At 39.3% G+C, this 12,563-nt stretch overlaps 1 protein-coding gene across 1 annotated transcript; it reads left to right on the top strand.

The window, feature by feature from the left end:
- The first annotated feature begins 2,253 nt into the window (after positions 1–2,253).
- Positions 2,254–9,629, top strand: zbtb8b (zinc finger and BTB domain containing 8B). The gene is made up of 5 exons (XM_038286846.1): positions 2,254–2,504; positions 2,849–3,035; positions 4,539–5,463; positions 5,576–5,754; positions 8,622–9,629. Exons 2-5 carry the CDS (start codon positions 2,862–2,864, stop codon positions 8,934–8,936), a joined length of 1,593 nt encoding a protein of 530 aa, XP_038142774.1. The 5' UTR covers positions 2,254–2,504; positions 2,849–2,861; the 3' UTR covers positions 8,937–9,629.
- The last annotated feature ends 2,934 nt before the right edge of the window (positions 9,630–12,563 follow it).

The following is a 12,563-nucleotide window of genomic DNA, read 5'->3' as shown; positions in this document are numbered from 1 at the left end:
ATCCGTGTTTTCCTCTTCTCTGTTCGCTTTGCTATTTTTTGTGTTGTCTACCATTTGCAAACTGCAAATGGGATTTTTCTCTGCTGTTCCTTCAGCAATTAATCTTTTTACAAGCATTTCCTTAACTTGTGGAGTTTCTCTCAACAGATTCTACCGAATAAGCAATATATCAAGCAAACTACTAAGGTCAAAGGACATCTTGGCTAATTGTCTTATTAATACTCTCCTTACCTGACCTTGATTGCCATATCTTGCCACGTTTGCTATATCCCTTTTTAAACAATGAACTGAAAAGGACCTCTTTAAAGTTTTGGATATAATTTTATGACCTAATCCTGCTTTAAACTGCATCTTGATTTTATCTTTCCGCGCTCTGATGTTTTTCCTTTGTTTGACATGATGTTTGTTCTTTAAGTTTTCCTAACAAACCTCTCAGCTTTCACAGAACATTTGAATTTACTCTGAATTCTCTATTAATTTGTGGATTTTATTATTTGGGGTCAGAAGGCAATAGGTTGCGCTACATGAAATCATGTGGCAGAATTTTCTGATTTTGATTTGAAAAAACAAAAGTTAAAGAAAAATACTAAAAAAGCGTGACCCTCATTATTTCCATTAACAAATAGGCACAAATATTTTCTGGTCCTTCCCCTACTATCCCAAAACAAGCTATAAAGTTTTTATTTAATACACTACTGATACCGCCAGGGACATGCTCAGGCTGTGTATCATTTAGTCTGCAGGGAGGGTTATTGGCTGCAGTCTTCCTTCACTTCTTGTGCTCTATACCTCTGGAGCTCTGAGACGAGCAGGAAAAAATTGCAGCTGACCCCTCCCAACCTGGCAAAAACCATTCTAGATTCTTCCATCAGACAGGAGGCAAAGGTCCATCAGAAGCAAAGCCACCCACCACAAAGACAGTATCTTCCCACTTTCCACTAGCCTTATTAAAAAGGATCAAGTGCCATACTGACACATCATCCCTGTAAATAATAAAAAAATGACAGCCCATGTAAATACATATCATTGCTGTATATTTTTAGTTTCTACCAAAATGCTCCTTCTCAGCAAAAAGTTGTACAATGCTTATCTATTCCCTTCATATCCCTATATAGTATAATGTATATTTGTTTGTTCAACATTACATATGTCCAAATGTATTTATGTTACCTGCATGTTTATCTTTATGATAAAACCTTATCACCAAAAGCAAATTTCTTGTTCATGTAGCACGCGACTTGCTGGTATGCCTCTGATTTATGACTCTGATCATCAAAGCTGAGTAAATAAATAACTAAATTAATAAACTTTTCAAAACATATGATCTGCTTTATATGGCGGTGTGGTCTTCATTCCAGCTAATTGCTTACTGGAAGCAAACGAAACCCAACAACATGGCATGTGAAAACCTGCATGTTTGTAATTATGTTGCACCATTCAGTCACAGCTTGACTTTTTTTTTTTTTTTTTAGCAACATTTGTAAACATTTCCGAACCAACTTCTATAGTTTTTAAAATGTGTTTCTGTTTTACTTGATGGAACATTTCACTCTCTTATTTCTCTTTCTTCCTACCCCAGATGTGCAAAATATTTTCCTTGGGCTGCAGACAAATCAATTTAGCATCCATAACTAGATAGTGCAGTTTATTTCCAACTAATATTTTCAACCACTCGCAGCGTTATTCCTCAGTCTGTGTAATATTATTTAGTTGGACACTATGACAGAGACAGAACTAAAACCACTAAAACTAAAGTAAAGAAATGGAAAGATGGCAAAAGAGGTGGAATTAAGATAAGAAAGGAAGAGGATTATATAAGGCACAAAAATCTGTATTAATTAAAATAATTAATGACAGAAACAGAAGGGAAGAAGTAATAATGATCAGATTACCTATCATACCTATTTAAATTGCAATTCATATTTAATAGGGAGGAAAGATTATGATAAATGTGAAGGATGTGGAGAAAAAGAAAATGTAAAACTTGTACTGATGAACTGTAAATCTTATTAACATGAAAGGGAGAAATTATGAAGGATGGTTGAAAGGACAGGCCAAAAATTAAGTCTTAAAGGAATATTGGAAAATGAAGGAAATATAAAGTATATTCACAGATTAAGGAAGGCATTATTTATTTATCTTCAGAATACAAAATAAAAAATTGAATTTGATGTAAGGTAATGTTGCTACACACTCATGTACAGTAGGTGGCGGTATGCACCTTAAACTTGCTTGCGATCCTCCATAATAGAAAAGAAGAAGAAGAAGAACCACTAAAACTAATTTCTAATGTTTATTGTCAGATGTTTCCAAAGAGAAGACGGTGATGGAGCGCTGAAAATAACTGGACCCGCGCACGGTGAAATGATTGGACGAACAGAATGCCGTCATTGCTAAGCGAAAGCGGAAGTCCTCTCCTCAGTAGGCATGGGACAATGAACCCTTGCCAGATACTGTGTTTCTCTCGCGACTAGGGTTATTTTGGAGTCTTATCGAACATAAAGGTAACCGTATCACAGAAAGAGGATAACTTTCTTTAGTAAAATGCGTAGAGACTGTTCTTCACTGTTCTTCCTAAACCATGTTGTGTCTCTCGATGGAGTATTAGCAGCTAGCACTAAGGAGCTAGCTGCTATCGTGTTAGCAAACAGTGCAGAACGGTTAATGTTTTAACTGGCAACATTATTGAATTTGAAGGTAGTTAACATAGTTAAACGCATATTACAAATATTTATTGGTGTTGTTAAAACATGTTCTGGGTCTGTTGCCTTAAGTTAATGTCGGTTATTGATAGCTTTCAGACAATATTCATGGTTTTTACTGTAGGGTTTGTTTCTCTTCCTGTTAGGGACACCGAAACCATGGAGGTTCCCTGTTATCTGTCCAAACTGATGTTTGAGCTCAATGAACAGCGAAAGCGAGACTTCTTCTGTGATTGCAGCATCCTGGTGGAGGGGCGTGTTTTTAAAGCCCATCGGAATGTGCTATTTGCTGGTAGCGGCTATTTCCGGGCTCTCCTGGTTCACTACCTGCAGGTGAGGATATATAAACCATAGATGATACCCATCTATAGAAATTGTGGTGGCCTGGGGGGTTGGAGAATAGGTGAGGGGAGGGAGGAGGCTAGTGTGAGGGGAGTCAAACCGGGTGAACTGGTTTGACAAGTGCAGTGCTCTAACCTCTAGGCCACATGTTTATGAATGAAATAAAATCTACTAGACATTTAAATAGGAATAACATTTAGAGATGTCTTAAAAATATGCTATTGATATTTTCAACTAACTGTAGATTCCCCCCAAAAATTAAAAGCAATCCACTGGACTTGGTTTCTGAGGTTTTTTTTTTTTATGACTTTAGTGAGACAATTTTTATGCTTTTTACATTTTCTTCGTTAAACTACTTCTCTTACATCATCATCAGACATGCTCAGTGCAATCCGGCAAAATATGATTAAACCATGTTTATCTGCATTTTAGTTGTTGTTGTTTTTTTCTTTTGATTGTGCACTATATAGCATAAGGTTAAAATGAAACCAAAACATAAAACTCAAAAAGACTAGATTTATTTTTAAATCCAAAGCCATGAAAGTTTGCCGCCGGAAGTGGTGTAGGATCCCATTTCCGGTGCAGATCGGGTGGAGACAAGTGATGAAACAGAAAGGATTTTAAGGAATTTATTTTCTCAGGAAATACATTATTAACCTTAAACACATTATATTTTATTACGTTTACTATTTTTGGGGAGGGAAAAGTCATTTAGGTATTTTTAACAAAATCAAATCGAGGACAAGCCGAATGCATATCTGGATGCGCAAATGAGCTGATGGCGCATGCGCAGAATCGATCGTGCTCCCAGTACGGATCCGGTAGTGACAAGTGGGTCCGCCACTTAATAATAGGGGTCGTTGGGGTTCTTTCTTTGCCTGTAATACCTGATACCTGTCTATGTCTCTGAAACAGGGGTTGTTAGAGGGAATTGTTGGCCTGGCTGAACAGACGAGTTTCTGTTTCCCTGTATGAGAGTTGCGGTCATAGTGGGAAGGGATCCACTCTACCGCTGCATTGTAGGTTTTTGAAAAGGTGAAATCTGGGTCCACCCCCTCTGTTTAAGGTTGTTTTTTTCTTTCTCAGCTTTCTTAAGCTTCCTGGATAGTAAGCGAAACGTCTTCAAACTTGACTGAGAATCTTCACCAGCAAACTGTAGATTAATTTATTGACCTTTTAGGCTTTAAATGTGTAAATGATTTATTTAATGATTTATAATTCTAATCTCTTTATGTATTCATCTCTTTCCTTTAAGACAGCCATGCAACCGTTATGTTTTTCCTTTATCTTTCTCTAAATGGGGGGGTAGCTTTATACACTTATCTATTGTGTCTTTTCGAGTCAGTGTTCAGTCCTATTATATTTTAGTGTGCAATTGAATCTTACAGAGCTTTATTTAGGTACACAGTATACATTTTTACACTGCTGTCTCAGAAATGATGACAGTGATGTTCTTTTTTAAGTTGTTTTTAAGTCTGGAACATCTGTTCTCAGGACAACGGGCAGCGCTACAGCACAGCCTCGTTGGACATCGTAACAGCCGACGCCTTCTCCGCCATCCTCGATTTCCTCTACTCTGGTCGCTTGGCCCTTAACAGCAACAATGTCATAGAGGTAATGTCAGCAGCTAGCTACCTGCAAATGACTGACCTGGTGAACTTCTGTAAGGAGTACATCCACTCCTCTTTGGAGATCTGCAACAAGGAGAGGGAGAAGAGCATGCAGAAAGACAACAAGTCGGACAATGGAGCGATCGGACCTGCAGACAGTGGAACTCCTTCTTTAACCATCTCAGGTGGTGAAGGTGTAGCAGGGACAAGTTCAGAGGCTGCGGAGGTGGATGGAGGGTCAAGCTTAGGTCCCGAAGCTGGGACCTCATCTAGGACCGCGTTGTCCACGGGTGTCGCCATCCCTGCAGGCTCCAGTAAAAACATGGACAGTGCCTACTCCTCTAGGGAAGGGTTCACCTCTGGCAGTGAAGAACAAAAGGGCCACATGGATCAGACCAATCTCTCCTCCTCCTCCTCATCTGCCTTGACTCCAGAGTTGGTGAACCCGAAAATAGAGTATGATCCCGATGAGGAACTGGTAGAGTCCCCAGACACCAAAGACCTTGCCTCTTATCCTGGGCCCCCTCTACATGGTTCACACCACAGCAGGTTACATCTCCAAAGTCCCTCAGTCTCCAATGAGCGCTCCTCTTTAGGATACAGCCCTTCATTTAATGCTCGACAGCTGATGGAGATCCTATCCAGAGGGGATGCTCCCCGGGGCCCCAGTCCCCAGGGGGACAGGGCAGGTCAGCGCTTCGCCCAAGGACTGGGAGGCAGCACAGCAGGAAGCAGAATGGATGAAAGTTTAGGCTTTGTTGGGTCATCTATCATGGAGATCCAGTCCGATTGGCTCAGCGAGGATACAGGTAACTACCTCAGTCAGTCTAGCTCTATAGCATCTTTATGTCCCAGTCAAATAACGTAAATTTTATAACGGCAGGAAGGGATATATTAGTTTGTTTTTTCCCTCCCCTGTAGGTGATGGCTTGGTTGTGCCAGTAAAACTCCACAAGTGCCCTTTCTGTCCATACACTGCCAAGCAGAAAGGAATCATGAAAAGACACATTCGCTGCCACACGGGAGAGAGGCCTTTCCCCTGTCCCATGTGTGGCAAGAGGTTTACACGGCAGGAGCATCTCCGCACCCACGCCCTTAGTGTGAGAGCCAAGTTTCTGTGTCTGTCTGTCCTGTGTCTTAGTTCCACAGATGCTACACAGTTCAACTCCTTTACCCTGAGTTCTTTGGTAGGACAGTGGTGATCTTGGAGGTTTGCTCTTGGTTCTTATCACATTTAAAGCTATCTTAAGAGCTTCTTTTGAATGAATGGGACCATTCTCTGCTCCAGTGTGTAAAAATACGTTTGCATCCATGGTCCATTTTATTTGTTCTCAGATTAAAGCATAGCACACTGTTCCATTATATTGTGTGGGCGATAGCTACAGATGCAGTGTGGCGTACAGTTTGAACACTGATAGCCCCCCTCTGCCTCTGCAGCAATAATGGCAGCTCTCCTTTGTAGCTTTTCAAGGGAGATCTGTAGATATAGTGCTGCCTGAGTAGGAACTTTCTACCACGGTAATATTAAAAGGATACCTTTAAGTTTTAGCCTTTAGCTGAGATGCAGTTACGTTTTTATGCGCAACATTCCTCTTAACTGATCTAAATCTTGGTTTATCAGAAATTTTAAATCTGTTTACATGAACACTAATTAAAATGATCTGATCATTAAATGATTATGTATCCATGTACCAAACATTTGATCAGATTAAATCATTTAAGCATGCACAGAACTTCCTAGTTTTCCGGAAATTAATTACCGGTACTAGTAGAAGAAGAAGCTCCCTCTTTTGAAAACAAACCCGTACTTTTCCACTTATCCTCAACTTTAGCTGTACTTTGGACCAGCCTGCCACATTTCTTTTTCTTCGGTTATTCAGTCGTGTCTGTTGATGTAGTTTTTTTCCTATATGGACATTCATCATGACTGGCGACCTGTCCAGGGTGTACCCGCCTCTCGCCTGTAGACAGCTGGAGCTGCACCAGCACCCCTCGCGACCCCACTTGGGATTAGGCGTGTCAGAAAAAAATGGATAGATGGACATTCATCAAATCATACTTTTGTCATTGGTGCTCATTTTAGTTAAAAGCTCATCAGTACCTTACACTAACACTCCTTTGCTATAGGAGTAGAGGCTGGATGGCATGTTCATCCCAATGGGTGTGTACATGGACACCAATCCAAAAGGGGTTAGGAAAAAAAAAACACTTGTCTTACAGAATTAAATTTCTTTCCAATCAGGCCAAATCAGATTATAATCTTCAGTCTGCCATGTTTACATGACACAGTTTCAATCTGACCGTTTGTTTTCATGTAAAGGTAGTTGGTGTCCCTACCGTCACCGAGCCTCCTGCTCGGAGAAACAGCCAGTAACATACCAGAGAGAAAGTATTTCCGGTATGGGGGAATACCTGTAGTATTAAAATACAAGTGAAATTTTTTATCAAGTGAAATAACACGTGGAACCACTTTGAAACCTGCTTCTGGTCATTTGTAAAGCTTGGAAGGAAGGGTGACACATAGAGTTGGAGAAAAGCCACTGAATGTGAAAATGCGAATTCTGAAATAAAAATTACTTGTAATGGAGGAATTTAGGAGATGGCTGCTGCCTGTTGATGGGAAAGATGGGGAAGGATTTTATAGTGTTTGTAAAAGAACAAATTAAGCTTGGTACGGTGGCTGTCAAAGCTTGTGAGGAGATACTTCTTACAAAAACGCCTGACATCTGTAGTCTCAGCCAGGACAGGATATACCTTAATAAAGAATGCCAGAAAAGAGAGAAAATAATTTGTGGAACTAAGAGAAAAGCTTTAGAAAACCGACCAAGAAGAAAGAAATGTTGGCGGCGGCCTTCAGATGGATCAAATCTAGCGCACTTATGGCTCAAATGATAATCAAATCTGATATTCAAAGAAAACGGTAGAAGGACAGATTCAGTAAACTAAAATCAAGCTTTAACCAAATATTTTGTTATCGATGCGCCATATTCTGCAGCATTTATCATTCTGTGTAGTTTTTGCAGCAGATGTTTTGTCTTTTCGTTGTACTGAATCTTAAATTAATCTTCTCAAGGCACTTTAAAATACATCGACTTTCCAGAGTTTGTCTTTACATATTTAGCTTAACTGTCATGGCTTCTCCTTGATAGCAAAAAAAAAAAAATGTTTTAAAAAGCTTTACAAAGCATTAAATCGTATTTACTAATTTTTGCAGTAATCCTGATTATCTTCTAATAGTTTTGGTGCTATTCATGTAGAGCAGGGGTGTCAAACTGGTTCCAGAAAGGGCCGTGTGGCTGCAGGTTTTCTTTCCAACCAAACATATTCCACCAGACTCCAGTCATCTCATCAAGGGAGTCCAATCTGAATGAATGGATCTGGTTGGAAAGAAAACCTGCAGCCACACAGCCCTTTCTGGAACAACTTTGACACCTGTGATGTAGAGCAACCATTAATTTTTAGATCATCAGACACCTCTTTGCCATTCGGTGCCAGGTTGAGCTTTTAGTGACCACCATGTGTGCGATAACTCGACGGGTTAATGGGGAGTAATTTGGTTGTTTTCACATAGAGGTGTACTCACTTCTGTTGCAGTTTAGCATTTATCCCTTTGTGTCGTGTTATTTCTGGGTGAAGGAGCTGTTATATTTGTCTTAGACATAGTTTGTTGCCTCCTAAGCAGCATTTAATTCCTTTTTCCTAATTTCTTTTTTACTATTTTTTTCTTGAGTTGTTTTTTTAAATCAAGGTAAACTCCATCCTCCCACAAGCAATCTCTCACAAAGCTCATATATTCCAATAGTAACATCAGATAACACATGAATCCCTCCTGTAAAGACATTTCCCTGCTTTCTGTACAGCTCTGCATAGAATCCGCATCACTGATGATCAGCAATCATCTCAAAAGTTTAAAAGCATACATTCATACCAACTGTCCAAATAAAACCCACTGTGTGTTCGGTCACAGGTTCACAGGCACTACTGGCCAGTATCGTGCAAGAGCTGCAGGCGAACCTTCACCGGGTCGGGCGTTTCCCCTGGATTGAAACGCTTCAGCATCTGCGACAGCTGCAACTGCGTGACCACCACTCACGAGGACTCTGCACCTGTGGACCCCTCGAGCCAGCAGGAGCCCATGGTGCGTACGGACGGAACCACAGACTGGTCGAGCTTTATGGACGATGTGGACGAGGTGGAGGTGGGCAGAGTGGAGGACCTGGTGGAGAAACAGATAATGGAGAGACAGTTGGCCGAGTGCTCGGATGTCAGTCATACACTGTGAATTCACCGAAACAGAGCCTCACATCATTGCTGTGAGGTTATTAATTTATTCTCTCATTCGGGTCCAGATTATTCTGTCCAGAGCTGCCTGCCATTGTGTGCCAGTGGTTTGTCAGATGCAGGAAACTTGCAGCACCTGTTTCATATTCTGATGTTACTACATTTCAAAGATGTATAATGCAAACAGAAAGTATTCACACCTCTCCACTTATTCCATATTTATTCTGAACGTGTTCCCATGGTCATCACAGTCGGGTAGTGTCGTTCGCTTGAGATCCTACCAGCAATTCGCATGGCGAGCTCCACCCCTGTCCCTTCACCATCAGGTAGAAGGAGCTAATGTCTGCGGCTTGTCAGATTAAACTTAGCTTGGCAAATCTGGATTTTACAGTGCTGTTCCCAGTGCAGGGAGTCCAGGAGCTACAGCTGGATAACGGTTGCCTCTGACCAGGACAAAACTGTTCCGCTTTGGGGGAATCACAAGAGGAGGGCGAAGGATTTGACAATTCTTTAAGGGATAAATGAAAATTGCTTTTTCAAAAGCTACCCACAAAGCTCTTAAAGTCGTTGGGAAATCCTATTTAAATGTCAAATCATTCTGGCTTAAACATGTATATAAATGTACTTTTTATCAGATTATATTGTCCCAAAATTTAGAAAATTTCTATTTAAAAAAAATCCTGTCTTAATATCTTTTTTTTTTTTACTTTTTTATTTTATTTTTTTTATCTTATGCAGGCAAGTTAGTTATACATCAGCCTGTACACCTAAATTCGGCCAATCATATATCAACGGTCATCTGTCAATCAGATTTTTTCGGTCATAGCATCTTGATTCATATGTCGCAGCTACTGTAATATACGTAACGGTTGAAAGAAGAAATGAGAATCATTTACTTTCCCATTGAGTTCCGTCCCAGTGTTCACGGGGATGGATGTCTGTGTCTTCAGAGGGCGTAGAGATAACAGAACTGGCAGCGTTACGAGCTTCTGCCGCCCTGGCATCCTCTTCCGCAACATCTTCGTCCCCGCTTTCCTCCTCTAAATAAAAAACGTGTGACAGAGGAGACTCATCCACGATCTCCAACACAAAACTTTTCTCCTCTTGCATGTTTCCGCTGTCCATAGCGTTCCTTGACAGTGTCGTTTCTAAGTCACCGATTTAGTGCTACTTGGTCCCAATGGAATTTCCCATTGGAAACCTACTAGCACTAAATTGCTAACTGGTTAGCAAGATGCTTCAGACTTGCTTGCGAACGTTCCGCCACAACAATCACGTCCCTACAAGCATTTCTTACTTCATCCTTTGTCTATATTAGGGCTGAAACACTTAAATTGAATAATGATTAATTTATTGTCAACTAATTAAGCAATTGATTAATTTTTAACTGGAGTTTAGGCTGTAAAACATGCCTTTAGCTGACAGAGCAACCCGTTCAGAGCAGAAATTATTGCCAAATTGTAAAAAAAATATATATATAAACATTTTGCATTAAAGATTAAAAAAAAAAAATTGTGTCAATATCCTATATCCAAAACTCCACAAGTGGAAAAGTTTGAGTCTGACCTGGTTTAATTTTGTATAAAGTCTTCTTTAAATAATCTTTGGCTATCCCATTATTAATTAATCAGAAATATTATCGACAGATGAATTGATTTGCAAAATAATAGTTAGTTGCAGCCCTAGTATATATATTTGCTATTTTCCATTTTAATTTGAAAAGCCTTGTGTTTGGTCTGCCTTACGTCACAGCCACATCCAGTTCCTGATTGGCTGACAGGACAACTGATACCAAGGGAGTCATGGCGTCATGTCACTATGGGGATAACCTGTAAATCAATCGCTGTGGTCACTGGAATGGTTTTCCCCATTTGGCATCTGAATTTTTGTAAAACTATGAAAAAGTAAACATTAAAAAAACGATAGAAACATACGTTTTCTTATCTTTTGCTATAACCATAATGAAACTGTTTCTACTTAATTTTCAGAACTTTTCTAAATGGAGTTCACCTTTGTTATACTTAAATTAACATGATTTGGAGGTAGAACACAGTTACCTTTCAGACAGGAAAAAAAAAAACATCAAGTCAAACATTATCTATGCAGACCTGAGGTTGGTTTGCACAACTCTGGATAGACATCTCTTCATAGATTTTTCTGTCAGAGATTAAGATGAAATATTATTTTAATTCAGAAATGGAACAAACTTGGAACCACAAAGATGCTTCCTTGATTTGTCTTACTTGACCAAACTAAGTTATCAGGGGAGGAGCTCCTCCATCAGAAAGGCTACTGAGAACTAAACGGTCACTAACACTGAGCTCCAATGTTTTCTCTATAAAGATGGGAAACAATAAATTTGAAGAGGAAAAAAAATATTTAAAACTATTTCTACGTTATCATGGAATAATTATTGGAGTTTAAACAAGAAATATTGAGGTTTCAACTGGTGATGTACTTTGTCAAAGTTTGGGGGTATGATTACTTTCTGGTTGCGCTCTACTTGCACGCCTAAAGAGAATTACTTTCTTTTTTATGAGTTGTACACAGGAAGCCTAGAAGCTTCTGTAATCATATCTGATGAAGAACGAAGAACTTCAGACAGTCAAGAAAAATCCTAATAGATATTTTTGGTCTCGAGACTAACCTGATTCTGTTTATTTTATGTGTACTTAAAAATGTAACTCCTTTAAATTTTTAAAGCAGTTGGACCTCAATAAACGTTCGTCATGTTTACAGAAATGCCAGCGATCAGATGAAGTTCTATTTATGTGCCGCACAGGGAAAACTTCTCCCAACAGAGGCTGTGTTTACCTGGACACTAATTGAATGCTTCTGGCTATCCCACTGTGTAAATAATGTTTGTCACTGTAGCTTGCTACATACTTTATATCATTTAAGACTTTCATGTGTACTTTACTTTAAATTGTCATAAAATTCAAGTGTTACTGTGATCAACAGACATTTCTCCTTCTGTATTTTGTCTGTAAACTTGTTGGCTTAGCTTTACAAGGCTCATGAATGCAGAGGTTGTCGTTTTGCTGTCATCTAGTGGCTGAAATCTTACATTTCTTTCATAGTAGGGGTCTCATTATGCAACAGAATGAGCCAAAGGTAAGCGGTTAAAACAGAAAATGTGGTGGTGGGGGGTATATACTCAGAGCTACATGTAGAGCAGCAGAGGTTGAACTGATCAAGCCGCATTAATCAACATGAAATGTTTTTATTCAATTTACATGTTATTTATATGATCTCGTCTCAATGCACTTTACAAACGGCTAATTCTAAATCTGTGCTTTGAGAAGATCTCAATGTTTATGAAGTTAAGTTTTGAAAGTCGAATCATTTTTTAAAAAAACTCCTGAGTGGCTAATATTTGACTTTATTATTGTTTGTTTTCATTATTGTCGATCAGTTAATTAACTTTTGATTATATAGATCGTTTCTGAGATTGTCCATCTCCCATCAAAGACTTCACATAATGAATGTAAAAGTTTAAGTCCATGTGCTGTTGAATTTATTTATTTTTCTCACCCGTTTTACGGAGCTCAAAGGTCCAATGGTTGTTGTTTTTGTGAGCATTTTGTCCTGCACACTTTTTCCTTCCACTCGTTCTTCCAGTCATATA

The sequence above is a fragment of the Cyprinodon tularosa genome, unplaced genomic scaffold (assembly GCF_016077235.1).
Source record: "Cyprinodon tularosa strain WSP-4 unplaced genomic scaffold, ASM1607723v1 ctg230, whole genome shotgun sequence".
Taxonomy (NCBI): Eukaryota; Metazoa; Chordata; class Actinopteri; order Cyprinodontiformes; family Cyprinodontidae; genus Cyprinodon; species Cyprinodon tularosa.
Note: the sequence above shows the minus strand (reverse complement) of the source record. Positions and strands in the feature narration are given on the sequence as shown.

Bases quoted from the DNA above. Each gene is read 5' to 3' on its own strand.
- zbtb8b (XM_038286846.1), top strand. From the start codon at position 2,862: ATGGAGGTTCCCTGTTATCTGTCCAAACTGATGTTTGAGCTCAATGAA. The intron at 3,036-4,538 runs GTGAGGATATAT...ATCTGTTCTCAG, and splicing joins TCCTGGTTCACTACCTGCAG to GACAACGGGCAGCGCTACAG. The intron at 5,464-5,575 runs GTAACTACCTCA...CCTCCCCTGTAG, and splicing joins TTGGCTCAGCGAGGATACAG to GTGATGGCTTGGTTGTGCCA.